The 27,930-nt window shown below is 40.5% G+C and overlaps 1 protein-coding gene across 1 annotated transcript in view; it reads right to left on the bottom strand.

Annotated features, from left to right (window-relative positions):
* Nucleotides 1–27,930, bottom strand: part of DCBLD2 (discoidin, CUB and LCCL domain containing 2) — an 80,766-nt gene that overhangs the window by 5,317 nt on the left and 47,519 nt on the right. The window contains exons 4-13 of the mRNA XM_052639394.1: nt 22,104–22,155; nt 19,756–19,828; nt 19,320–19,453; nt 17,660–17,700; nt 16,034–16,249; nt 14,881–15,005; nt 12,308–12,458; nt 11,404–11,490; nt 11,131–11,256; nt 2,870–2,963 (exon numbers count right to left, since the gene is read on the bottom strand). Coding sequence (XP_052495354.1) covers nt 2,870–2,963; nt 11,131–11,256; nt 11,404–11,490; nt 12,308–12,458; nt 14,881–15,005; nt 16,034–16,249; nt 17,660–17,700; nt 19,320–19,453; nt 19,756–19,828; nt 22,104–22,155 — 1,099 coding nt within the window. The remainder of the gene's footprint in view (nt 1–2,869; nt 2,964–11,130; nt 11,257–11,403; nt 11,491–12,307; nt 12,459–14,880; nt 15,006–16,033; nt 16,250–17,659; nt 17,701–19,319; nt 19,454–19,755; nt 19,829–22,103; nt 22,156–27,930) is intronic.

The raw sequence follows: 27,930 nt of genomic DNA on the forward strand, positions 1-27,930 counted from the left end.
AAAGCTTCCTCATTTAAAAGTATGGTTGTATTTAAAATATAATACTTCATTATTTCAAGGAAGTATAGTATAAAATTTGTGGTAGGTGCTGAAGTTGTCCAGTGGTTGTACTATAAAGTAGGATTGCATATTCTTGATCTCAAATGAAAAAGCTTCAGGTTGTTTATTCATGACATGTAAAGTACTTAGAACAGTGCCGGGCATGGGTCAGGGAGTCAGTAAGTGGCAGCTGTTTTTATTATTACTTTTCTCCTGGCTACCTTTATAAGCCCCTTAACGGCAGTTTCTCTTTGCTCCTTGTGACAAAGCCAGTTGTCCGCAATTTCATCCACTAAGTTCTTAAAAGTAACCTTAAGTCTGCAGCTCAGACCTTCTGTCCTGAACAGGCTCATGTTCCATCTACCCCTCTGTGGAGTCTGAATGTCCACAGAGTTCTCTAGACACCATCCCAAACTCATCTCAGGACTTGCCTCTGGGCTCTCAACAGTTCTCCTCCCCGTTCCTCACCCCCGAGCCCGGGGCTTTAACCATAGATAATTAGACCTGATCGGCTGACTGTCAGAGGCCTGGACCAAAGCCCTACCCTGCTGACCAGGTGACCTCGGTAAGTTACTTGTGCTCTCTCAGTCTCACTTTCCTCTTCTGTAAAATGGGATCTGTAACAATACCTGCTATACAAACTGGTTAAATGAGGTAAACATGTAAGGCATTTAGAATCATGCCTAAAGTCAGCATTTCATTTGATTTTGTATAAGGATTTGCCATTGGTGTTCTCATCACCGCTAGTGCTGCTGTCCACTTGCCTGACAGCAGCGTGGACTTCCCCTCCTGGACTCTCCTACAGCCCTGTTCCCTCCTTCCGCTCCTCACCCTCCCCCACCATGCTAAGCTGTCGGTCCTGCAAACAGGGTCCTTCCTCCTGTGGAACACACTGTAGTCAGTCCTGTTGCGATGGCATTTCCTTTGTGTTACGATTCCTAGTCCTCGTGTGTGAAACTTACAGGATTTAAGCTATTTATGACGTGCGCGCGTGTGTGTATGTGCGTTAGTGGCTCAGCTGTATCCAGCTCTTTGCGACTGCATGGACTGTAGCCCAGCAGGCTCCTCTGTCCATGGTATTCTCCAGGCAAGCATACTGGAGTGACTTGCCACTCTCTCCTCCAGGGGATCTTCCCGATCTAGGAAGCGAACCCAGATCTTCTGCATTACAGGCAGATTCTTTACCAACTGAGCTACCAGGGAAGCCTGTACGACTCGCTACCTAGCTCAAAATGGGAGTCCCAGTGGCCAAGGTGAACTTTCCTAAGAGTTGTTTTGAAACGTCGGCTGTAGGGTTGCCAGTGTCTTAGAGTGGTAAACTGAGAACACGACTTTAGATCAGAAGTTTGATGGGGCATGTACAGCACAGGAACAGAGGAGTCAGGGCTCCTCCCCTGGCTAACAGTTCCTCCTTAAGAGGGGACCACTGAGCTGAGTGACCTGAAGGCTCTTGGCTGGAGGCCCTGACCCCATGCACATGGACGCTGCCTGCGGCCCTGCTGGGGCCAACGCCTGCGGTTGGACCAGAGACTGCTGCTGCTGGTGCCGAGACGCCTCCTTCCAGACTGTTCCCTGGAGTGGTTCCCTACTCTGCCCAACCTGAGTTCTGTGCTAATTGCGTGTAATAAACCCAGTGACTTGCTGAATACTGGCTACTGTTTTATCTCCAATCTTATGATTCCTACCTGCCCTGACAGCTCGGCCCTGTGACAAGCAGGTTCCATGGTGGATGGTTCTATGCAATGTATTCTCTCCCACTGGACAGACTTTGGGGCTCACCAGAGGACTCCCACCAGACGGCTCAAATACTTGGTACAGAGTTAGAGCGCAAATATTTAATGGCTAAACAAATGAGCTCCCTCCAAACCTGTTAGTCACCAAAGCTGTCCCCACCGCTATGTCATCTCTGCTGGTCTAACTTCACAAGCCAGAAACTGGAGGGAATCCTAGATCCTCCTCCTCCTCTGGCAAGCAGCCCATCAAGTCCCCCACTGACACCACTGGCGAACTTCTCCCCCTCCTCCTAGCACTGCTGTGCCATGTTCTTGCCTGCCCTTCGCAGTTTCCTAACTCATCTCTCTGTCTTTTCTAGTCTCTTGTCTCTTCAGTCCACCCTCACAGACTGCTGTCACCATTTGCCTACAGTCACCTGATAACATCACCTGCCGGCTGAACACTGGTCAATGCCTTCCACATCTACAGAAAGCCCGTCCTGGTCCAGACCAGGCTGCCTTTCTATGAGTCTCCCAGTGCTCCCCCACGCCAAGCCCCTGTGAGACAGCTCACTATTCTGCCTACATTCCACATCTCCGTGCCTTCTCCCAAGCCATGCCCTCAGTCTGGGCCATTCTCTCTTCTTCTGTCTAGCTAAAATCAACTCCTCCTTTAAGGGAAAACTTGTCAAACATGAGGATTACTCTCTTCTGGAAAAAAGGTTTCAGGTAACTCTCAAGATTCTTGCATCTGTGTTCCTCTGCACTTCACATACAACTCATCAAGCCAAAGTACAGTGGTCAATCTGCCAGACAGTCTGGAGATAAGAATGGTGTTTCATTCTCTCAGCAAATGTTACTCAGTATCTATTATACCTTACTACTGTGTGTAACTCAGTGTGTAACACCAAGTTTGATGTAATAAAGGTACTCAGTAACTTATTATGAGATTGAACTTACTCATTTTTTATGGGAATAAAGGACAAATGTACATATTTTTATTTTAATGACCACCTTAACTCTTACTCTCAAAAGGGTTCATCTTCTATATTTAGTTCTATTTCATGTTTGGAAACATCCCCTCTAGGACCAGTCAGGTGAACCAGTTTTGCACGAACCTGTTTCTCCAATGCCAAGCACACACTAGTATGAGAATGAGAGTGGTGAGCACCATGACCAACACAGGGACAAGGACCGCGGCCAAGGCTACATCTGAAAAACAGCAGCAGACAAAAACACATTAACACTAAAGAAAGAATCATTAAGGAGAAGAGTAGAGATTAACCATATCATCATTCAAAGTTTTTCTAGCTCAAAAAAAAAACACACCATAATTTATGCCATGAGAGTGGGCACACGTGGTAACTGTAGAGATTTCACAGATACATGGAAATGTGTTGCATTATTTGCTCCACCACTGTATGTTTTTAAGACACCAAGACAGATTAAAAGACAAATGATAAACCGGGAAATATTTTCTGCATATGTGATAAGAAGTTAATAATAATTAATCTATTACAGAATTTACAGTAAAAAATAAACAGAAAGCTCAGCAGAGAAGAAAGAGCAATGTATTAAGAAGCAAAGAATTCAACGCTGAGGTACACTGGAAACATATCGTGGAGCACGATGCTGCAGGTTACATGCGTTACCTGATTGAAGATATGAGGATGCTTACGAGAAACAATTCTCTCAGCACATAAAGAACAACGTAACTACAGACATGATGGAGGAGATGGATAAGAAAGCTCATGCTGCAATACGAGAAAATCCAGCATATGAGAAGAAGCCTAAGTAAGAACTTAAAAAGAAGAGGTGGAAATGTCCCAAAATGTCACTTGTTCACAAGAGAGATCAGCTTCCTTCAAGTTCAGGAACAGGCTGCCAAGAGTTAATAAACCAAACCTCAATTTGCTCTCAACATTTTTCAGATAAAGACAATAATAAACTTATTGAACAAGCAAAAAAAAAAGTGAGCATTAAACATGTTCACCTCACTAGTAATCAGAGAAGTAGAGTTCAGACAAGAATAAGATGTTATTTTTGCTTATCAAATTGGCAAATATTTAAAAGAACAACTAATTGCTGAAGAGGGTCTCAAGAAACAGGTATTTTAATGGGACTATAACTATCATTCTGATCGGCATTTTGGGGCAAAATTTATAAAAAGGTGTTACTTGACAATTCTCTATGCAGAATTATTCTTAGGAGAAAATTATGATGGCATTCAAAGATGTACCTTTAAAGATCTTTGCTACTGTATCTGCAGAAGAGTGAAAACCAGGAAGTAATACAAATGTTCAACAATGAGGGGGAGGAAGTAAATCATTGTATCCTCCTTATAATAAAATATTACCTAGATACTGGAAGTGATGGCAAAACAGTTACAGATGTGAAAAGATAACAACAGAGTACCAAGTTGTTGTTCAGTTGCTAAGTTGTGTTCCACTCTTTGGAACCCCAGGGACTGCAGCCCGCCATGCTTCCCTGTTCTTCACCATCTCCTGGAGCTTGTTCAAACTCATGTCCATTGAGTCGGTGATGCCATCCAACCATCTCAGCCTCTGTTACCCATTTCTCCTCTTGCCTTCAATCTTTCCCAGCATCAGGGTCTTTTCCAACGAGTTGGCTCTTTGTATCAGGTGGCCAAAGTATTGGAGCTTCAGTATCAGTCTTCCCAATGAATATTCAGGATTCATTTCCTTTTGGGTTGACTGGTTTGATCTCCTTGCTGTCCAAGGACTCTCGAGAGTTTTCTCCAACACCATAGTTTAAAAACATCAATTCTTTGGCACTCAGCCTTTTACTATCCAGCTCTCACACCTGTACATGACTACTGGAAAAACCATAGCTTCTACAATACACATCTTTGTAGGCAAAGTAATGTCTCTGCTTTTTAATATACTGGCTAGGTTTGTCACTGTGTTTCTTCCAAGGAGCAAACATCTTTTAATTTCATGGCTGCAGTCACCATCCACAGTGATTTTTGAGCCCAAGAAAATAAAGTCTATCATTGTTTCCCCATCTATTTGCCATGAAGTGATGCAACCAGATGCCATGATCTTCATTTTTCGAATGTTGAGTTTTAAGCCAGCTTTTTTACTCTCCTCTTTCACCTTCATCAAGAGGCTTTTAAATTTCTCTTTGCCTCCTGCCATAGGGTGGTGTCATCTGCATTTCTGAGGTTACTGATATTTCTCCTGGGAATCTTGATTCCAGCTTGTGATTCATCCAAACTGGCATTTCACATGATGTATTCTGCAAATAGTATTTGAGCTGTTTCAAATCTTGAAAGATGATGCTGTGAAAGTGCTGCACTCAATATGCCAGCCAAGTTTGGAAAACTCAGCAGGGGCCACAGGACTGGAAAAGGTCAGTTTTCATTCCAATTCCAAAGAAAGGCAATGCCGAAGAATGCTCAAACTACCGCACAATTGCACTCATCTCACATGCTAGTAAAGTAATGCTCAAAATTCTCCAAGCCAGACTTCAGCAATACATGAACCATGAACTCCCTGATGTTCAAGCCTGTTTTAGAAAAGGCAGAGGAACCAGAGATCAAATTGCCAACATCCTCTGGATCATGGAAAAAGCAAGAGAGTTCCAGAAAAACATCTATTTCTGATTCATTGACTATGCCAAAGCCTTTGACTATGTGGATCACAATAAACTGTGGAAAATTCTGAAAGAGATGGGAATACCAGACCACCTGACCTGCCTCTTGAGAAACCTGTATGCAGGTCAGGAAGCAACAGTTAGAACTGGACATGGAACAACAGACTGGTTCCAAACAGGAAAAGGAGTATGTCAAGACTGTATATTGTCACCCTGCTTATTTAACTTATATGCAGAGTACATCATGAGAAATGCTGGACTGGAAGAAGCACAAGCTGGAATCAAGATTGCCGGGAGAAATATCAATAACCTCAGATATGCAGATGACACCACCCTTATGGCAGAAAGTGAAGAGGAGCTAAAAAGCCTCTTGATGAAAGTGAAAGAGGAGAGTGAAAAAGTTGGCTTAAAGCTCAACATTCAGAAAATGAAGATCATGGCATCCGGTCCCATCACTTCATGGGAAATAGATGGGGAAACAGTGGAAACAGTGTCAGACTTTATTTTTTTGGGCTCCAGAATCACTGCAGATGGTGACTGCAGCCATGAAATTAAAAGACGCTTACTCCTTGGAAGAAAAGTTATGACCAACCTAGATAGTATATTCAAAAGCAGAGACATTACTTTGCCGACTAAGGTCTGTCTAGTCAAGGCTATGGTTTTTCCTGTGGTCGTGTATGGATGTGAGAGTTGGACTGTGAAGAAGGCTGAGCGCCGAAGAATTGATGCGTTTGAACTGTGGTGTTGGAGAAGACTCTTGAGGGTCCCTTGGACTGCAAGGAGATCCAACCAGTCCATTCTGAAGGAGATCAGCCCTGGGATTTCTTTGGAAGGAATGATGCTAAAGCTGAAGCTCCAGTACTTTGGATACCTCATGCGAAGAGCTGACTCATTGGAAAAGACTCTGATGCTGGGAGAGATTGGGGGCAGGAGGAGAAGGGGACGACCCAGGATTAGATGGCTGGATGGCATCATGGACTCGATGGACGTGAGTCTGAGTGAACTCCGGGAGATGGTGATGGACAGGGAAGCTTGGCATGCTGCGATTCATGGGGTTGCAAAGAGTCGGACATGACTGAGCGACTGAACTGAACTGAACTGATTGAAACCAAAAGCACGTATGAACAAGGCAGAAACCAACACAATGCTGGAGCCTGCAGGAACTTGGAGATCACTTAGTCACTTATCACTTAATAAGGGGATTAAGTTATCTCACTCTATAGATAAGGAAGCCTGGTTAGAAAATGGTCTGTTTAAGGTCATCTGTATGGAACAACTGATTGGTTAAAGATCAAGAAAGGAGTAAGACAGGGCTGTCTGCTGTTGCCCTGTTTGTTTAAGCTATACACTGAGCACATCATGAGAAATGCCAGACTGGATGAGTTACAAGGTAGAACCAAAATAGGCGAGAAGAACATCAACAACCTCATGACGAACACATGATACCACTCTAATGGCAAAAAGTGAAGAGGAACTAAAGAGCCCCTTGATGAGGGTGAAGGAGGAGAGTGAAAGAGCTGGCTTAAGACTAAATATAAAAAAAAAACTAAGATCATGGCATCTGGCCCCATTACTACCTGGCAAACAGAAGGGGAAAAGGTGGAAATAGTGACAGATTTGCTCATCTTGGGCTCCAAAATCACTGCAGATGGTGAGTCCAGCTATGAAATCAGAAGACAATTGCTTCTTGGCAGGAAAGTGATGACAAACCTAGACAATGTGTTGAAAAGTAGACACATTACTCTGCCGACAAAGATCCATATAGTCAAGGCTATGGTCTTCCCAGTGGTTACGTACAGTTTTGAGAGCTGGACTGTAAAGAAAGCAGAATGCCAAAGAATTGATGCCTTCAAACTGTGGTGTTGGACAAGACTCCTGAAAGTCCCATGGGCACCAAAGAATTGATGCCTTCAAACTGTGGTGCTGGAGAAGACTCCTGAAAGTCCTGCGGGCAGCAAAGAGATCAAACCAGTGAATCTTAAGAGAGATCAACCTTGAATATCACTGGAAGGACTGATACTGAAGCTGAAGCTCCAGTATATTGGTCATCTGATGTGAACACATGACTCATTGGAAAAGTTCCTGATGCTGGGGAAGATTGAGGGCAGGAGAAGAGGGCATCAGAGGATGAGACAGTAGACAAGAACTTGGGCAAACTCTAGGAGACAGTGAGGGACACAGAGGCCTGGCATGCTGCAGTCCATGGAGTCACAAAGAGTTGGATATGACTGGGCGACTGAACAAGGTCATCTGGTTCAAAATTGGGAAAGGAGTATGTCAAAGCTATATATTGTCACCCTGCTTATTTAACCTGTACGCAGAGTACATCATGCAAAACGCTGGGTTGGATGAATCACAAGCTGGAATCAAGATTAACGGGAGAAATATCAACAACTTCAGATATGCAGATGATACCACTCTTATGGCAGAAAGTGAAAAGGAACTAAAGAGCCTCTTGATGAAGATGAAATAGGAGAGTGAAAAATCTGGCTTAAAACTCAATGTTCAAAAAACGACTAAGATGATGGCAAGGCATCTGGTCCCATCACTTCATGGCAAACAGATGGGGAAACAATGGAAACAGTGGCAGATTTTATTTCTTGAGCTCCAAAATTACTGTGAACAGTGACTGCAGCCACAAAATTAAAAGGTGCTTGCTCCTTGGAAGAAAAGTTATGACAAAACTAAACAGCATACTAAAAAGCAGAGACATCACTTTCCTGACAAAGGTTCAATAGTCAAAGCTATGGTTTTCCCAGTAGTCATGTATGGATGTTGAGAGTTGGACCATAAAGAAGGCTGAGCACCTAAGAGTTGATGCTTTTGAATTGTGATGCTGGAGAAAATTCTTGAGAGTCACTTGGAGATCAAGAATCAAGGAGATTGAACCAGTCAATCATAAAGGAAATGAACACTGAATATTCGCTGGAAGGACTGATGCTGAACCTCCAATACTTTGACCACCTGATTTGAAGAGCCAACTCATTGGAAAAGACCCTGATGCTGGGAAAGATTGAGGGCAGAAGGAAAAAGGGACAAGAGAGCATGAGATGGTTGGGTGGCATCACCAACTCAGCAAACATCAGTTTGAGCAAACTCTGGGAGTTAGTGAAGGACAGGGAAGCCTGGCATGCTGCAGTCCTTGGGGTCGCCAAGAGTCAGAAATGACTGAGCAACTGAACAACAGCGAAGGTCACCTGGGAAGCTGGTTTCTTCCCCCACTCCTTAACCTCCTCCTGGCCATGAGGGTGACAACAGCAACAACTGCTGATATTTACTGGGTAGGAAGCTCCAGACCTGCATCTCCTTTACTCCATATCATAACCCAAGAAAGAGCGAGCCTGAAGATTCAGGAAGGGAGAAGATGATCCATAACACCAGGCCTCTGAGAAGTGGGATGGATGGGAAATAGATGAGTATGCAGGTTCCAGGAAAAAGGTTCCACTGAAGTGCCCTTCAAATGGCTTCTACTTTGTGAAGCGGAAGATATAACTGAGAGTGAGTGAGGATCTCTGGGTCAAGGGTTTGAAAAATACAGAGAATGTTTCTAACAGCTACTGTTGGGAACAGACAGCAGTAACCAGGAAAACAGAAAGACCACCAGCTGGTACTGAGGGAGGATCCTGATGTTAGAGCAGCACAAATCTGACCACAATGTGACTTTTACCAGCATCACTCTTAGACTGGCTGTAAAAATGGAGACAGGAGAAGGGCATACAACAGAAATAATGACTCAGGGTAGAAAGGACTAAGAAATTAGAAAAGCAGAAGTGCTTTATCCCTAAAATGTGTGAAACTGTAGAGAAAATAGTCAGGTTCAGATGGATACTGTCTGACTTAATCAGAGGTATTATTAATACAATATATGCTTAGGTTTAAAAAATAATAAATTCTATACAGTACTATTTCAAAGAAAAGGAGACAGGAGGTCTTCAATCAAAAAGACCTGCATGCTCTTTGTTAGTCTTTCAAAGATTACATGGACCCTAGTTCCAGAATAAAATGCTTCAAGAACAATTTTAGTCCTAAGATTTTAAAATTCTATAATCAGATTTTAAGATGAGCAACACTTGAAAATGACTGTTCTTCCATATGGCATGTGGTCTGGGATTCCACCCAAAGGCATGGTTTCTGTAAATTGAAGCTCTTTGTGGGATGCTGAAATTTCTTGTCTCTGTCAACTCTTGCTTCTTTCTAAAGTGGACAAAATAAATGTTGCCTGCCATTTCAGTAATCAGAGTGTTGCCTCAAGTTCTCAGCCACTATTCCCCACCCATGATCATGTACCCTCAGAGGAATTTAGGATGGAGAAAAATGGAATACTGACTCTAAACAGTTAAGATACATATTAATGAATAATTTCAGTGAGCTCAGACTCTTGCATCTTCCCCTACATAGAAAAGCATTAATATCATTAACTTTAGATGTCTTATTTTTTTACCTTTTTTCCCCAGCAAAAATTCCTATATATCCCAGCTCCTCCCTTATGTCTTTAGAACAGTTTCATAGAACTATCTTAGAGGATGTATCCCAGACTACAGTCCTCAGTAAGAACCTGGATAAAACACAATTCTCAACTTTTAGGTTGTAAGTGTTTTTTTTTTTTTTTTTTTTAATCAACACTAGCCTTTCCTTCTACATGAGAAAGACACAGGTCTCTCTGGGAATACTTTAGAAGATACGAAGGAAACTGATGTGGAAAGTTGTAGAAAGCTATTTGAATCCAGATAAATTTTCAGAAAATGAGGATGATTAAAAGTGTATTAAGTTACTCTGAATGGACACTTTCTCTTCTCTGCATTGTCCTGAAAATTAGGGTGCTTTTTATCTGTCAACACTGAAATTAATTCCTTAATGGCACTGATGCTTTTGTTCCCGAATTGAACTGAAATTTTGTTTTCAACTAGTAAAATAAAAACTAGTATACTTATATATGTTAACATCTTATATAACAGTAGTAAACAACAAGCTTGAAAGTAAACTGGAAAATCGTATTTGTCATCTGAAAAAGTAACTATAAACATTTAAAAAACAGAGACCAAATTTTTAAAATAAATGTTAACTGAGTATCTTTTGTTTTTTTTTTAAAAAGTATATTAATTTTCACCAACCCTTTTGTCATTTTTCTTCTTCCCTTTTTGCTACCAAATCCCTATCTAACAAATTAATATACAATCAGAAAAAAGTTTGCTTCTTGCTCTTGTTTTATTTTTAGAAAAATTTTCTTTCCAAGGCTGAGGCTCCATGTATTTAGTTATAGAAGGGAAAAAAAAAATCACAAAAGGAATTTTATGATTCCTTTATCATCTAAAGTTAATGATTTTAGATGATAACTTTATCATCTAATTAATGATTTTAATGCTTTTCTATGTAGGGAAAGATGTAAGAGTCTGAGCTCACTGAAATTATTCATTAATATGTATCTTAACTGTTTAGAGTCAGTATTCCATTTTTCTCCATCCTAAATTCCTCTCCGGGTACATGGTCATGGGTGGGGCTGGTGGCTGAGAACTTGAGGCTGAGAACCTAGAATACAGCAGCCAGCTCTAAATATTTAAAGAATCATTTTACATTGTAACAGATAACAGAACTTAGCAATGCAGCCAGTTTTTTCTACAAGGTATGGAGTTGAACTTTTTGCTATATTTAAAAAACAAAGGGGAAAAAACCTTGAGGGTTTAAAAGCTGGAGATGTTCCTGAAAACTTGTCAAAAACAAAAAAATTCACTCTTTTAAACAGGTATTAATTTTCAGGTTTGCATACCTTTGGTCACATTTGGAGTTACGGTAGTATTTTTGATTTCAGGAGTGGCAGTTGTCTGCTCTGTCTGTGTAGGAAATTCATTGCTACTTCGAGGTTGTAGTGGTTGAGTAAATTTGGGGGCACGACCTTGAAAAAAAAATTTAAAAACCCTTTATTCTTTTATCTATACCAACGTGATTAAAATAGTTACTTTATAATGCTTTTAACATATTTATGGAAAATTATACCACAAAACTAGGGAATGCTGAATGCTCACTTTTGAAGGAGGCATACCTTTGGCTATTTTTGGAGGAGTTGTAGTATTTCTGAGGTCATTGCTGCTCCGAGGAGGTGGAGGTTGAGTAAGTTTTGGAGGACGACCTTGAAAAATGGTTTAGAAAAGTTTCTACATTTTGCTTATATAAAAATCATAGTTAAAAAATAGTAATTTTAAATGTCTTTAACATTTCCCACAGTACTTAGTTTTGTATAGTAACTTTAAATCTCAGAGAAAGATGTCAGAATGATAAATGTACTCTGTAGTAAATGCACAAATATTCTTTGATTTCTGAGTTTTTAAATAATCAAATTGTCCGAAAAGAATCTTCTTAGGAAGGAGAATACCAGATGATATTGAAAAGATAGAGAATGTTGAAAGGATAAAGCTATAAAAATGTTGTCACAATATATATACTTACTACTTATTCAACTCATTGAATAAATATTTATGGAGGGACTACTATGTGTCAGGCACTATGGTAGTTTGGGGGGATATAACAGTAAACAAAGTATTAAAATATTATATAATTTTGGTGGAAGTTATTCCTACTTTTAATTTATTCAAAGTAAAATGTACTTAGGCTAAGATGACTGTTACAATCATCAGTGCTTAAATGATAGAAATATTCTACTGCATGAGACCTGATTATAAATGATTAAGATTGAGGCTACATTTGGAAATCCAACTCTTTGCTTTGTCTCATCAGTGATGTCCTTTCTTCTTCCACCTGTAACTTTAGAAACCAGTTTGATATCGAATATGATAGTTAATAGGGATAACTATTTCTTTTTAAAAATCCCTTTAAGAAGATACAATAACTACAGGATAAGCACATTTTATTAGTTTCTCAAAGAACAGCAAAGTCATTTTTAATTAATGCAATGAAAACAAGATGCCTTAAACATATTGTTGAATTACCTTTAGGAATAAATTGACATCCGAGCAGTTCCATTTTCATGGCAATTTTCTGCTGCCATTGGGTAGGATTCACTCTAATAAAACGTGCAATAATTGGTGGCAAAAAGTTATTACGCACATCCTGGTGATAATCTTTGTTTCCTTGAAATATCTTTAAAAAACAACAAAAAATTGGTACTTTACATCAACAGAGGCCAGGGCTAAACTGCTCCACTGAAACATGTTTTTGGGTTTTACTCTGGGCCTTAAATGAGCTCTGCAAAGTATGACAATAAGCATTAATTTGTATGAAAATAAATCATAATTTGGAAAAACTATTAAGAAGCAGCACCTTCTTCATAAAAATCTCATAAAAGGAAATACTGAATATAAAAATCATTTTATATGACTTAAACATAACAAAAAGTTCTAACTTGGCAATTTGAGGAGGTTTTAATTGCAGCACACAGTATATTGTATTAATAATTCCTGTGGAATCATCAGCTGTTTAAATTTATTTTTAAGGTAAAGCATAATTGAACATTTGAGGTCTTAGAGGAAATGCTTTACTGTGTACTTTTCATAATTTTTCTCTCAATAAATTGACTGAAAGTGAACACACTAGTAAACACATAAGGGATATGTATCTCCACCTACTGGAGAAACTGTATAAACACAGTTCCCACTTCTCTGCCAGCAGAGAGTGGGAAAACCTCATAGACAAAGGATACCAGGTTGAGTTCTTAGAACAATACTGTCTCAGTAGTCGGGAAAGATGAGAACTAAAGCTGCTCAGGTCTTGCCTAACAACACAAAAATGTAAGCCTTGGAAAGATCACATGATTTCCAAGTAACCTAACTGCATCCCAGAACAGCCATGTGTGTCGGGTCAGAACTAATAAGCCAGACCACTTCCTCATTTTACAGGTAAGAACTTTGATCCTATAGGCGGTGGTTTAGTCGCTAATTCGGGTCCAACTCTTTGCCACTCCATGGACTGTAGCCCACCAGGCTCCTCTGTCCATGGGCTTTCCCAGGCAAGAATACTGGAGTAGGTTGCCATTTCCTCCTACAGGGATCTTCCCAACCCAGGGATTGAACGGATGCATCCTGCATCTCTTGCACTGGCAGGTGGATTCTTTACCACTGAGCCATGTGGGAAGTCCCAACCTAGAACTCTAAACCCAGTGAAATTATCTTTCAAAAAAGAAGCCAAAATATTTTCTCAGAACTTTGTTAAGACGTTTCTAAAATATAAGCATTGATAATACTTATGATTATAAAAATTATTCCACAAGTATAACAAATATTACTATACAAATAAATATGGATGTGCTAATAGTAAAAAGTAGTCAAGTTTGGGGGCATTAAGCAGAAATAAGTTACATACAGAGACAATACTGTTATTTGCTTCAAGGGGTGGAAGCTCACTAAAGGTGAAGTTCTTGTGATATCAAGTAGAAGAGAAAGAAGGAAGGCCTTGAATAACAGCTGAAGAGTTTAGATCCAGATGAAAGACTAAAAGGAACCCCTGGAGTTTTTTGAACAGAGAGATAAGTGGCGAGTGAAAATATTAGCATACCAAATATATGGCAGAGAACGGATAGTATCATAAAATCAAAGCAAAACTCATGGGGAGGTTTCACTGGAAAAATGTGCTCATAATTCAATTCCAGATGAGAGGCAGTCACCTTCCCTGGGGACAGGGACCCCTTGCGGTGGGTGGATCAAGACCAGGAGCCCAGATGAAAGAAACTGACCTTCAGCTGGGAGCCACCTCTGCTAGCCTCTCTCTACCCCTTAGCATCTATTCTGGCACATTACAGCGCTGTCATTTTTGGCTAACTAAAAAGTAAGATGAGGAAATTCTCCAGGTAGAAAAAAAATAGTTGTTCTTTTACAACAAATGTTGGTGAGGTGATCTTGAAATGATCTTTCTATAATAGCGTATAATTTAACGCCCTTCTGCCTTATCCTCTGCACCCCCCTCACCTTGCCTAGAGAGTAGAAATCTAGGAACAAATTAGGATCTCCACCATTCTGTGGATTGATAAGAAAAGTTTTTTAAAGATAAGAAACTCATTAATTATAATAAATAATTAATACATTATTTAAACAATTTAATTAATTCTGGAAAAAGAAATCAAGAAAGTACTTACCCTTACAATCATTAAAAAGGACCCAGAAGCCCTGAGAATTTCCTAACCATGTTAGAAGGGTAAGGCTAATAACTGTGTGCTATGCTTAGTCGCTCAATCGCGTCCAACTCTTTGTGACCCTATGGACTATAGTCCTCCATTCTCCAGGCAAGATTACTGAGGGGATTCCTATGCCCTCCTCCAGGGGATCTTTCCAACCCAGGGATCAAACTCAGGTCTCCCACACTGCAGGTGGATTCTTGACCAGCTGAGCCACCAGGGAAGCCCAGAAACCAATAATACCTACAATAACCAGGAGAGGGCAGAGTAAGACCAAATGATATTTAATTTTTAGTATCACAAAGGAAGAGCTTCTGTGGCTCATTGCAAAGGCCACACCTACCCATCACCCTCTTCTAAAATTGCTCTTTAGAAATACTTTAGTGACCATTTTACCTTATCCTGGTCCACACCAGGCTCTCTGTACACAGTCCACCTCTGCCCATCAGCACTGTATAGAATCTTGTAGGCTGACACGTAGTAATTGTGCTCCACCATGGTGGAGCCAGTAGTCACAATGCCTAGGAACAGGAAGGTGATTCATTAGAGCTCACAGTCTGATCCTTGAAGTTTGTTCATCACTGAAGCATTAACACCTAAAATGTACTGTTCAAACAGTTTTGTCTGTGGCACAGGACCATACCTAAGTGCAAGGTTTCATCCTAATAGGAACTACTCCTTGGCTTTGTTCCCTTGGAGGGACAGGAAGAATTATGACCACATATAAGGAAAGGACTATTGTATTCTGGCAGCCTGTATTCATGTCACTGCAAAATACTGCTCACTTACTGAAAAAGAATGACTTCCTGGGAATGAATAAAGATTATTGGCATTATTTTTAGTACCAAAGCAAAATAAATTTTAACAAAATTATCTAAAGCAATCCTAACCAAATATTCTGCCCATATGTTAAGCTGCTCTAAATAATTAAATTTATACTCAGCACATGTAGGATATTATTTGTTGCTCTTAAAATGGACTAATTGAACATAAACTTCTCTTAATGACTGTTGTTGCTGTTTAGTCACTAAGTTGTGTCTGACTCTTTGTGACCCCATGACTGCAGCCCTGCAGGCTCCTCTGTCCATGGGATTCTCTAGGCAAGAACACTGAAGTGGGTTGCCATTTCCTTCTCCACTTGATGACTATAAGAGATGGTTATTTCAGATGCCTCAAGATCCCTTTATTCTAACACTACCCTAAAAAAAACTCACTACAATGAAAAGAAAAACTAATAAGAATCAATTACCAACTCCTCTCCTTTGCAATGCTTTGTAAAACCTTCGGTCGTATTAATACCAGTAAACTAAACTTGGTGTCGTGTGGGACTCTTGGGACCCCATGGACTGTAGCCTGCTAGGCTCCTCTGTCTGTGGCATTCTCCAGGCAAGAATACTGGAGTGGGTTGACATTTCCCTCTCCAGAACTACACTTAAAATCATATAACTAAATTTGCAGTGACCAAATCTTCTATGAAATTCTTACATGTCACCAGGTTTTCAAATGAAATCAGCATTATAAATCGTCTAGAAAATTCTGTCTCTTTTACCTGTGATCTTCTTTTCCTTATTCAGATCTACTTGCAACCACTGGTATTCATCGGTGGCAAAAGCAGCCCAAGGAGGTCCAGGTTTTTTCAGCCTGGCCTTTTCAGGTTTCCAGCTGTTCTCTTGTCCTGTGTGGTCCGTCCACTCCAACACAGATGATGCTGTTATTTGAGCATCAGCGATCACGCCAGATTCCATGCCCAGTGTTCCATAACAACCTGAAACAAAGAAGAAAGTAATTCGGTTTCCAGACATAAAACTCAAAAAGCTATAAATACTTATTCATTGGAAACTCTGAATTGTACCTTTAATTAACATTCACTATGCTGACAATAGCCTATACTAGAGGATTTCAAAAGCAGGCAAATGCTTCTTGGGTCTGTCTTTGGGTTTCATCAGAGAACATAGACGTATTTATTCACAGCAAGGCATGTGAGTGTGCTCAGTCATGTCCGACTCTTTGCAACCCCATGGACTGTAGCCCGCCAGGCTCCTCTGTCCATGGAATTCTCCAGGCAAGAATACTGGAGCGGGTTGCTATTTCCTCCTCCGGAGGTTCTTTCTGACCCAGGGATCAAACCTGCATCTCCTGTATCTCCTGCACTGGCAGGCAGATTATTTATCACTGAGCCACCTGAGAAGCCCATTCACAGCAATAACCACTAGTTACTGGTGGCACCTTACCCTCTCCCTGGGACACCTTCCTCAGTGGGCAACAGGCTCCCCTACTCCTCCAGGTGTTGCTCAGATGTCACCTCCTCCCTGAGGCCTGCCCCAACCCACTCCAAACTTCCAACCAGTCCCTCCTGCACTGCCTGTCTTCTCTCCCTGCCTTATTTCCTACATCTTTTATAATGTTATATACAGTACGTTATAAACATTCATTTACTTATCCACTATTCATTCTCCGTATCTCACTACCAGAATGTAAATTCTGCTCACTTTTGTTTCCCTTGCACCAGAAGAGTGTCTGGTGACAAATGAAAAAAGGCACTCAACATTTTCTGTTGATTAATTAATTACTTCAGACATATTTTTTTAAAAAATCCCTTTTTCTTAGGAAACTTCCATGGTCACTTGATCATTTCTCATTAATATAAAACCTCCAGTTTATTCTATTCATTAAATTATTAAGTATCTATTTTATCCTAAAGGAAATCAACCCTGAATATTCATTGGAAGGACTGATACTGAAGCTCCAATAATATGGCCACCTGATGCGAAGAACTGACGCACTGGAAAAGACCCTGATGCAGGAGAAGATCGAAGGCAGGAGAAGAAGTGAGTGACAGAGGATGGGATGGTTGGATGGCACCCCCAACTCAACGGACATGAGTTTGAGCAATCTGCAGGAGATGTTGAAGGTCAGGCAAACCTGGTGTGCTCCAGTCCATGGGGTCACAAAGAGTTGGACACGACTGAGTGACTGAACAACAACTACAATCTATTTTCTCTCCTAGAGTTACTTGTGGTAACTAAAGGAGGAAGTGCAAAAAAACCCCCAAAAAACAAAAAACCCACAACAAAAAACTAAACTTAGAAACTGGCAAAGTGCCTGACATACAGTGTTCAGAAAAAACGGCTACTATATAAATCATAATAAGTTATGAAGTCCATGAGAGGCTTACCACTTGTCTTAAATGTAAAAAGACTTGTAGATAAGTGTCCCCTGAAAGAGAGAAAGTTTTTTTGGTGACAGTCATATACAACACATTACTTCCTCATATTTGTCTTAGCAAAACTTTCTTGTTTTTATTTTACAAAGAATTGTCTATGGCTATATATTAGTCAACTGCTATTGTTCCTAGCAAAAAAGAAGTCACATTTCTAATTAAGCAGAGCAACTACTGAAATCAGCATAAATAATTTTGTCTTCAAGTATCTAGTGCCTAGTTTCACACATGATTATGCAAGTATATCCATGCAACCTTTAAGAAGTACTTATTCTATTTCTTTCTCATGAGATTAACATATTCCTAAAATGTTTCTACAGCAATTGCTTTTGGGGACTATAAAACAAAAGGTGATCTTCTCAGAGAAAGAGGCTCTAGTTTCCAGGGGCAAACAAGAAAAGCTGGCTACTAAGAAGAGACTGCATTTGCTACAGGAAATCAATGCTTCAGTGCTATGAGGTAGCACTGCATTTGGGTTTTATAACTGGTAGGATAGGTGCTTGGGGAGAGCGCATGGGTGGCACACGTGATTAGTTCACCACATGGCAGGTCAAGGGGCCCTAAGGAACTTGGAGGGATAAAACCATCCAAACATCCAACATCAGCAGTGTATACGTCTGCCTTCAGCACAACATTCAAACCATTACAAGTGGATGTGACTTGTCCATAAAAAAAAGAAAAATGAAAGAACTCATGAAAAAAAAATTCTTTCTAAAAGTAGAACAGAGGAAAGGAATAAAACAATTTGCATAAAATTATCCAGAAGAAACCAGAGGAGAAAAAGTAGCTGACTCTATCTATAGCAGGGATGGACCAATGACAGTCCAGGCGTCGCCCGCTTTGTGTGGTCAGAAAGCTTAGAATGGTTTTTACATGGTTAAAAAGTTGTCAACAAAACGAAAAAGAGTAAGCGACAGAGACACTGGCTTTCTACAGTAAAACTCTCCACTGTCCTGAGTGTGGAGCTCTGGACTCTGAAGGAAACTGGCCCAGGACCTACAGAGAAGCTGGTTTCAATTACACTGCAGGATCGGGCATGTCTAAAGGTTTATGGACAGATCACCCACACTATGTTTCTATTCAGTGTTCCAGCTCCTCCCACTTTTGATACCTAGTTTAGGTTCTGTGAAACAGTAGATCATAAATACAATGAAAACACATTCCTACAATATTCTCTCGGGATGGCAGGGATTCATAATAGTACTATCTCTGATTTATGTCAAAATTTGACTTCTATTCAGTGTATTTCAGATATCTTAATCCACCTTGGGCCACACAGGCATAAGGTACAGAGTACTTAGTTATGCCTTCTCATCTTTGAAATGAAGTAAAGATTTGGCAAAAAACTTCTAGGCTCATTCTGGGCTCTTTCTACGCTCAGAAAGAAGAAACAAGTTACTCCCCCAAATGAGTACCACCCTCTCAGCTGGAGAACAAGCCAAGAGAGCACAACCTTGGCTGTGCACATCAGTGCACTCAGACACGGACATATACGTGAGTCCTTATCGCACAAATGTTATTTCATGAACACCATCACCAGCGATACTGCTCAGGCCTCATTTGGCCCTATCCCACCCCATGCAGCACGTTTATTATAAACAGCACAGGTACTTACACCACAGACGTTACGTTGTTAGCCAGGGAGCTTTCATAGTATGGGATGCCCTTACTAATTACGACACTGATCTGGCCACCCAAAGTGTTTGACACGACGCCTGCATGCACACCAGCCATGCACAACGGGGACGACTTCAGGAAGGAAAGAAAGAAGATGAGTTCCACATTTTCTTTTGATAATTCATAAACAAGACAGTTACACTTCCTCTAGAAATTATTCGATCTGGGCAGTTTTCTTAATAAACATGGGGTAGATGACTGGTAATACAACACAGAATAGATTTTTAGCAGAAGAAAAAGAACAAAACATTACATATTACTAAAAAGAAGTAATTGTCAGAAAATAAAAGTCACAATAAAGATAAACACTAGGTTACACATCTGTTTATGAGAAGCACTGGCATCACTTTAACTTAAGTCTACAGCCAACTTACATCTCTATATCCATGAGGGATGGCTCCTGATATCTCAGCAAAGGGGAGCAGACAACCAGCTGGGCAGTACTTGCTGTGAAATAAAAACAAGTTAAATGGTATGCATTGCTGTACTTTCTGGGGAAAAAGACCAAAAAATAACACTTACCATTTTTCAGTTCAATGTAAATAACCATAATCTCACCACCCTGAGAGAACCACCACTTCTAAAAGGTCCTTAAGACTTTCTTCCATCCATCTACACATGTCTTCACCCATATATATACAAAAATCACCTCATATTCTACATGTTGATTTGATTATTTTATTTCATAATGAATGACAGACATATTTCTACTGTAAAAGCAATTCACAATACTTAGTAGCTACATAATACTTGATTTTGTGGATGAACTGTAACTTGTTTCACTCATCCTCTACTGATCAAATTTAAGGTGATTTAAAAAAAATGTTTGGCATTCATTCACTTACTCACTCATCCACCTACACACTCTACATGTTTACATGTATGTCTGTAACACTGTCTGTTAAGTGCTGGGCTGTGCAAGGGGTGGGGTTCACGAAGGTCAACCAGACAAATGGTGGCGATCCTCTCTGGGTTTACATGCCCATGGTAGAAGAAGTATTAAGTATTAAGCCAATACTTCATGAAACCAAAGAATGAGATTATGTTTCTGCTGTAAAGGAAAGGTACTCTGTGAAATAATCAGAAGGACTCTAACTTCACGAAAGTATTATGAACATTTGGCAAACCTCCTATGCGCCAAGCAGCATTCTGAGTTACACTCAGGTCATCCACGTAAAGACCCTACGTGCTAGGTGCCATCATTATCCTCATTTTACAGAGGAAGAGACTGAGGAGCTGTGTTTCCAGGTCACACAGCAGTGCCGAGGCAGCTGGGCTCCCGTTCCTGTGTTCACATGTGGGGCTCTGCAACTGCCTCGGCCAGGGGATGGGGCTCTGAGGAAGCGAAGCCTCAGCAGGGAGGCAGAGACCACCACTGGAAGACAGCAGGGACATGCGCCCCAACCAGAAGGGACAGCCTATCCCTGGGGCAGGGTGGCTCGCGTGGGTCTGGACCCCGGACAAGCCTTGCAGGCCAAGCACAGTGAGAAACGTGCGGCTGGTCTGAAAGAAGCCTGGAACAGGAGCCAGGGATCAGATCACACGGAAGCTGGGGGGTCTGCGGTGAGGAGACTTGGGGGTATATTTCTAAAAGAGGAAGTTATTAAAGGATTTTGATGGTGTCTACACATAATCTGATTCATTGTGTTTTATTTTGCTTTTTTTTTTTAAGTTCTTCTGGCTCTTGGAAAGAAAAAGAGACTGTAAAGACCGTGAGTGGAGGACAAGACACTGTTAGGTAGTCCAGGCAAGAGAGGATGGCAGTGTGCACTTGGGTGGTGGAGATGGAGCTGGTGCAGGGGGGCGGGTTTAAGACAGCTGACCCTCTGGCAGGGCTGCGTGACACACACTGACACCAGGATTACCTCTGCTGACCAGGATTCCCCTGGAGGGCTGAAGAGCACCCCCAGCTCACAGAGAGAATCATCCTTGAAGATAAAATGAAGTTTATTTGGGGAGTAGTAGCAAGTTGGGGGAAGTGAGATGGGTCTTTTGACGATAAGAATGAATTTACTCAGCAGTGAAGGGTAAAGTGATTCCAGACAAAAGTTCTGAGAGCTCAGAGCAGTATAAATAATCCAGAGATGTTTCAATGGAAGACTAGAAAAATGGCCTACAGACTATTTGTGAAGGACCCTAAGAACCAGGCTAAGGAATAGTGATGGTGTTTTGTCATAATAAGTTTTGAAATAATATTTTAAAGCAGAGGAGTGACAGAACACAGATTTCAGAAAACAACTTGGCAGAATGTGAATGGCAGAAAAAAGCCAGCAAAGGTTACAAACGGGAAACTAATTATGAGTTCATCCTAGTCCAGGCAAGAGTCAAGGGTGTAATGCAGGGAAATGACAGTAAAAATGCCACCAGGGTAAGAACAGTGAGGAATTCTCTAACAGCCTCAACTGTCTTCCTAACTCTTTTTGAGCAAAAATAAATAGCTCTTCTATCTTTCCAAGGAGTTTTTACTAGATTTTGAAGAGTGACTAGTTCTACTTTTAAAGTATATCCAAATTATATTTCCACTGTGGAGAAGATTCAAATGCTACGAGTAAAGCAAAATTTAAACATGGCAATTGAGTGGCTTTAAATAAGCTCTGATTTATTGATGTTTTAGAACAACGGTTATGAGTCATACAATGTACATTATAATCAAGTGCATAAGATGAGGATAAAGTAGATGAACAGTAACATTTAAGAAAAAAAGTCACAAATACAGTCATACCTGAACTCAGGTTCCAAAAAACTGGATGCAGTGTCTAAACAAGTAATTAGATCTAGAAAAACAAACAGAAAAAACTGATTCAATAAAATTAGGTTTACTCTTGCAGAAACATCAACTGTTTTTCCAAATCCAAATCATATTGTTTTAAACTTCAAAATCTTAACAGCTATCAAGGTTGTACTTTAACTTTTTTTAAAGTTTTTGTTAATTATGACTTATTTCTGATTTTAAGTATCCTGATTTCTGGGGCTATGTCTACCCAGTACTAAATACTGCCACATCACCTCCTAGAATCACATATATACACATGGATGGTACACAGAAAATGTATAATGTATAGCCCTGAAGTAGCTTCTATAATATACAGCTCCTGAAACAAAAAATGTTTCTTGTTATTACATGACTAAAAATGATCCTTTGCTGGTTACACATAAGGAAAACAGTAACAAAAGAGAGGTGAGTTAGTTCCATGGCTCTAAACAATTGCTATTCAAAATCTGGTCCACGGGTAGACCAGCAGCAACAGCAGCATCTTCTGGGGTGTTACTAGGAATTCACATTCTTGAACACCATCCACAGCTACAGAATCTCTGGGAGTGGGGACCCAAAATTTGTTTTAACAAGTCCTGCAGGTAATTCTAAAGCACACTCTGCAAAAGATGAAGCATAAAAGTTTTAACATTTTCTATCCCCAAATCAAATCTGTGTAAGAGCTAACCTTGTCCAATTAAGAACTAAGTCACATGCTGTGTTATAAGAGGCTTCTGGTTCAAACACTTCAGTGGTTTCCTTCTGCTCTTAAGACAGAGCGCAAAATTCTCAACATGGCCCACAAGGTCCCACCTCAAGCAACAACATCTCAAGGTCTGGTTTTGTTCCTGTCTTGCCTTCTTGCCATATGAGCCTTCTTTCTGCGCCTCGGTGCTCTCTTGGCCAGGAAGGCTTTCCCACTATCCCTTCACCTGGTTGACCCTCTCTAGAGCTCAGCTCAACCATCACATCCTCTCAGAAGCTGTTCCTGATCTTTGCAAGTCCAACTGTGATAGCACATAGTAGGCACTTACAGGTTTTCTGGTTTAACGAGTGGACGACCATATTTATCCTCATAGTCTTATGTAAGAATGGTCTGTTGCAATTTAGAGTTAGAAGCAACATCATCTTACGTGTAGAGACTAAGGCTGTTGGTCTCTATCTTTGTATCGTCAGCAACTATCCGAGCATACAGTATGTTGAGAGGAGGCTTTCTACCAACATTTACTGAATCCATGGAAAAAGAATAAAAGGTTGATTGCTAGCATGTTTGGCTAAGTCCAATCATAGACTAACCCACAGGAGGAAAACCTAGAAGAAGGTCATAAGCCAATCAAAAAGGTGAGCTTTCACAGACAATATAAATGAAGAGGGCACCCAAAACACTGACAGTTGTAACACTTCACATGCTTCCGAGCACAACAAAGGGATACAGATATCTGTTAAATCAGTAGAAAGCACAACATAACTGAGTATTCTCTTTTACAATTCTGAAGAAAAATTACATATTTATTATCCAACTGATATGTGTCTTGAAAGAACTAGAGCGTAATAACTGTTAAACTAACAGGAAAGTGGTATTTTGAGAGTGAGTACATGGATTAATATTTACATACCGCGGGGACTTGAATGACGATTAAATTAAATCTGTGTTTAAGGAGTTTGAGAGGATACATGCCTGGTTAGAGTTTCACGACCACCTGGTTGACTGGCTGGGAAAAGCAGACAAACTGAATTACCTGTACTTTATAGCTATTCAAGGCAATTTTACACAGCCTCAATAAGAAATTATTTTCCACTTTCCTGCTCCACCATAAGAGTTTCCAACTTCTAAGATTAGAAAGTGAACTTCTAAGATTAATAGCCTGGGATGAAAAGGTAGCTGTGTGGTCCAGCATGGTATTCAAGCCACAAGAAGACTGCCAGCTGGCCCTATTACCTTCAGGCCACATGCCAGAATGCTAGTCTACTATGGATATACTTGATCAGAGCTGGGCTTTACTATAGTAAAAGTCCACGCAGTGCTGAAAGTCCAGATTATGCTTGAATGAATGTAACTCACGTGACCTTGCTCTCAAATTCCCTGGGGGCTCAAAAGAGCTCCCTAGGAGGAAAACATGAATTCAGAACAGAAAGCTATAAGGAGAGTCAAGAAGACAACAGAGAAAGAAAGTCATCATTGAGAGATTTTTGACCTTTACGACTCCACAAAGGCAAAGGAAATATCAATTAAGCAGAGAACTGAGAAGTTTTAAAATGTGTTTTTCTAGAAAGCATTTCCCAAGTAAATAGCCTTCCAGAAAATCACGATTATTCTAAGGCTTCTAGTTAATAAGTACGCAGCCTGGGCAAGATGAAAACAGCTAAAAAAAAAACCCCATCTGACTCAGGAAAGACTTCACATAGCAATGTAGGAAGTTATCATAATGAACGGAACAGAACTAGGGTCCAGAAATAAATCTTCAAATTTACAGTCAATTGATTCCAACAAGGGTGCCAAGACAACTTAATGGGGGCAAAAATAGTCTTAAACAAATGGTGCTAGGACAACTGGATATTCACATGCAAAAGAAGGAAGCTAAACCCCTATCTCAGATCATACACAGAAGTTAACTCAAGGTGGAGTCAAATTCAAGACCTCAAATTATAAAATATTTAGAAGGAGATATAGGTATAGATCTTGACTTTGCCTTAAGCAATGGATTCTTAGACATGACACCAAAAGCATAAGCAAATAAACTGATTTCGCCAAAATCTGAAACTGTTACACTTCAAAGACTGCTATCCTGAAAGAGAAAGATTAGTCAAAGAATAACAGAAAATATTTGTAAAACATGTATCTGGTAAGAATCCAGTATTTAGAATACACAAGGAATTGTTACAACTAGACATTAAAAAAGAAAACTCAATTTTAAAAGGATCAAAGGATCTGAATAGACATTTTTCCAATGAAGATATACCAAAAGGCCAATAAGCACCTGAAAAGACATTCAACATGATTAGCTATCAGGGATATAAAAATAAAAATCACAGTAAGGTCTGATTCTGATAAATATGTACATATCTATTCAGAGAGGTGGTTGACGGATGTGAGGTTTGAGACAAAGAGTCAAAGATAACTTGAAAGCTTCTGATCTGTGCTAATTAAAAGTATGCATTCCAAGTACAGCATGTGGGCAGTGGGTTTCCCAGGTGGCAAAGTGGTAAAAGAATCCACCTGCCAATGCCAGAGATGCAAGAAGACGTGGGGTCCATTCCTGCATTGGGAAGATCCCCTGGAGGAGGAAATGACAACCCACTCCAGCATTCTTGCCTGGAGAATCCCTCGGACAGCGGAGACTGGCAGGTTACAGTCCAGGGGGTCAAAACAGACCGACATGACTGAGCACATGGGCATAATCAGTTCAGTCCCTCAGTAACATCCAACTCTTCGCAACCCCATGCACTGCAGCACACCAGGCTCCCTGTCCATCACCAACTTCTGAAGCCTGCTCAAACTCATGTCCACTGAGTCGGTGATGCCATCCAAACATCTCATCCTCTGTTCTCTCCTTCTCTTGCCTTCAATCTTTCCCAGCATCAGGGTCTTTCCTAGTGAGTCAGTTCTTCACATCAGGTGGCCAAAGTACTGGAGCTTCAGCTTCAGTCCTTCCAATGAATATTCAGAACTGATTTCCTTTAAAGGATTGACTGGTTTGATCCTTGTAGTCCAAGGGACTCTCAAGTCGTCTACAATACCATAATGCCATAGTTCAAAAGTATCAATTTTTAAAAAAAGTATCAATTCTTTGGTGCTCAGCTTTCTATATGGTCCAACTCTCACATACACACATGACTACTGGAAAAACCATAGCTTTGACTAGATGGTCCTTTGTTGGCAAAGTAATGTCTCTGATTTTTAATATGCTGTTTCGATTAGTCATAGCGTTTCTTCCAAGGAGCAAGTGTCTTTCAATTTCATGGCTGCAGTCACCATCTGGAGTGATTCTGGAGCCCCCCAAAATAGTCTGCCACTGTTTCCACTGTTTCCCCATCTATCTGCCATGAAGTGATGGGACTGGATGTCATGATCTTTGTTTTTCGAATGTTGAGCTTTAAGCCAGCTTTTTCACTCTCCTCTTTCACTTTCATCAAGAGGCTCTGTAGTGACTCTTCGCTTTCTGGCATAAGGGTGGTGTCATCTGCATTTCTGAGGTTATTGATATTTCTCCTGGCAATCTTGATTTCAAATTGTGCTTCATCCAGCCTGGCATTTTGCATGATGTACTCTGCATATAAGTTAAATTTAAAAGCAGGATGATAATATACAGCCTTGATGTACTCCTTTTTCAACTTGGAACCAGCCTGTTGTTCCCTGTCTGGTTCTGACTGTTGCTTCTTTACCTGCATACAGATTTCTCAGGAGGCAGGTAAGGTGGTCTGGTATTTCCACCTCTTTAAGAATTTTCCACAGTTTGTTCTGATCCACACAGTCAAAGGCTTTGGTGTATCAAGTGGAAGCAGATGTTTTTCTGGAATTCTCTTGCTTTTTCTATAATCCAATGGATGTTGGCGATTTGATCTCTGGTTCCTCTGTCTTTTTAAAATCCAGCTTGAATATCTGGAAGTTCTCAGTTCACGTAGTGTTTTGATGTCTAGCTTGGAGAATTCTGAGCATTACTTTGCTAGCGTGTGAGATGAGTACAACTGTGCAGTAGTTTGAACATTCTTTGGCATTGTTCTTTTTGGGGGAGTGGAATGAAAACTGATCTTTTCCAGTCCTGTGGCCACTGCTGAGTTTTGAGTGCAGCACTTTCACAGCATCATCTCTAAGAATTTGAAATAGCTCAACTGGAATTCTATCACCTCCTCTAGCTTTGTTTGTAGTGATGGCCCACTTGAGTTCACATTCCAGCATCTCTGGCTCTGGGTGAGTGATCACACCATCATGGCTACCCGGGTCATGAAGATCTTGTTTGTATAGTTCCTCTGTGTATTCTTGCCACCTCTTCTTAATATCTTCTGCTTCTATAAGGTCCATACCATTTCTGTCCTTTATTGTGCCCATCTTTGCATGAAATGTTCCCTTGTTATCTGTAATTTTCTTGAAGAGATCTCTACTCTTTCCCATTCTATTGTTTTCCTCTATTTCTTTGCATTGATTGCTGAGGAGGGCTTTCTTATCTCTCCTTGCTATTCTCTGGAACTCTGCATTCAGATGGGTATATCTTTCCTTTTCCCCATTGCCTTTCGCTTCTCTTCTTTTTAAGCTATTTGTAAGGCCTCCTCAGACAACCATTTTGCCTTTTTGCATTTCTTCCTCTTGGGAATGGTCTTAATCACTGCCTCCTATACAATGTCATGAACCTCCTACAATGTCACGAACCTCCTACAATGTCACGAACCTCCGTCGAAAGTTCTTCAGGCACTCTATCAGATCTAATCCCAATCTATTCGTCACTTTCACTGTATAGTCATAAGGGATTTGACTTAGGTCATACCTGAATGGTCTAGTGGTTTTCCCTACTTTTTTCAATTTAAGTCTAAATTTGGCAATAAGGAGTTCATGATCTGAGCCAGTCAGCTCCTGGTCTTGTTTTTGCTGACGATATAGAGCTTCTCCATCTTTGGCTGCAAACAATATAATCAATCTGATTTTGGTTTTGACCTTCTGGTGATGTCCGTGTGTAGAGTCGTCTCTGGTATTGTTGGAAGAGTGTGTTGGATATGACAAATACGTTCTCTTGGCAAAACCCTGTTACCTTCTGCCTGCTTCATTCTGTACTCCAAGGCCAAACACTGTTACTCCAGGTATCTC

Source organism: Budorcas taxicolor, chromosome 1 (assembly GCF_023091745.1).
Source record: "Budorcas taxicolor isolate Tak-1 chromosome 1, Takin1.1, whole genome shotgun sequence".
In the NCBI taxonomy this organism is placed as follows: domain Eukaryota; kingdom Metazoa; phylum Chordata; class Mammalia; order Artiodactyla; family Bovidae; genus Budorcas; species Budorcas taxicolor.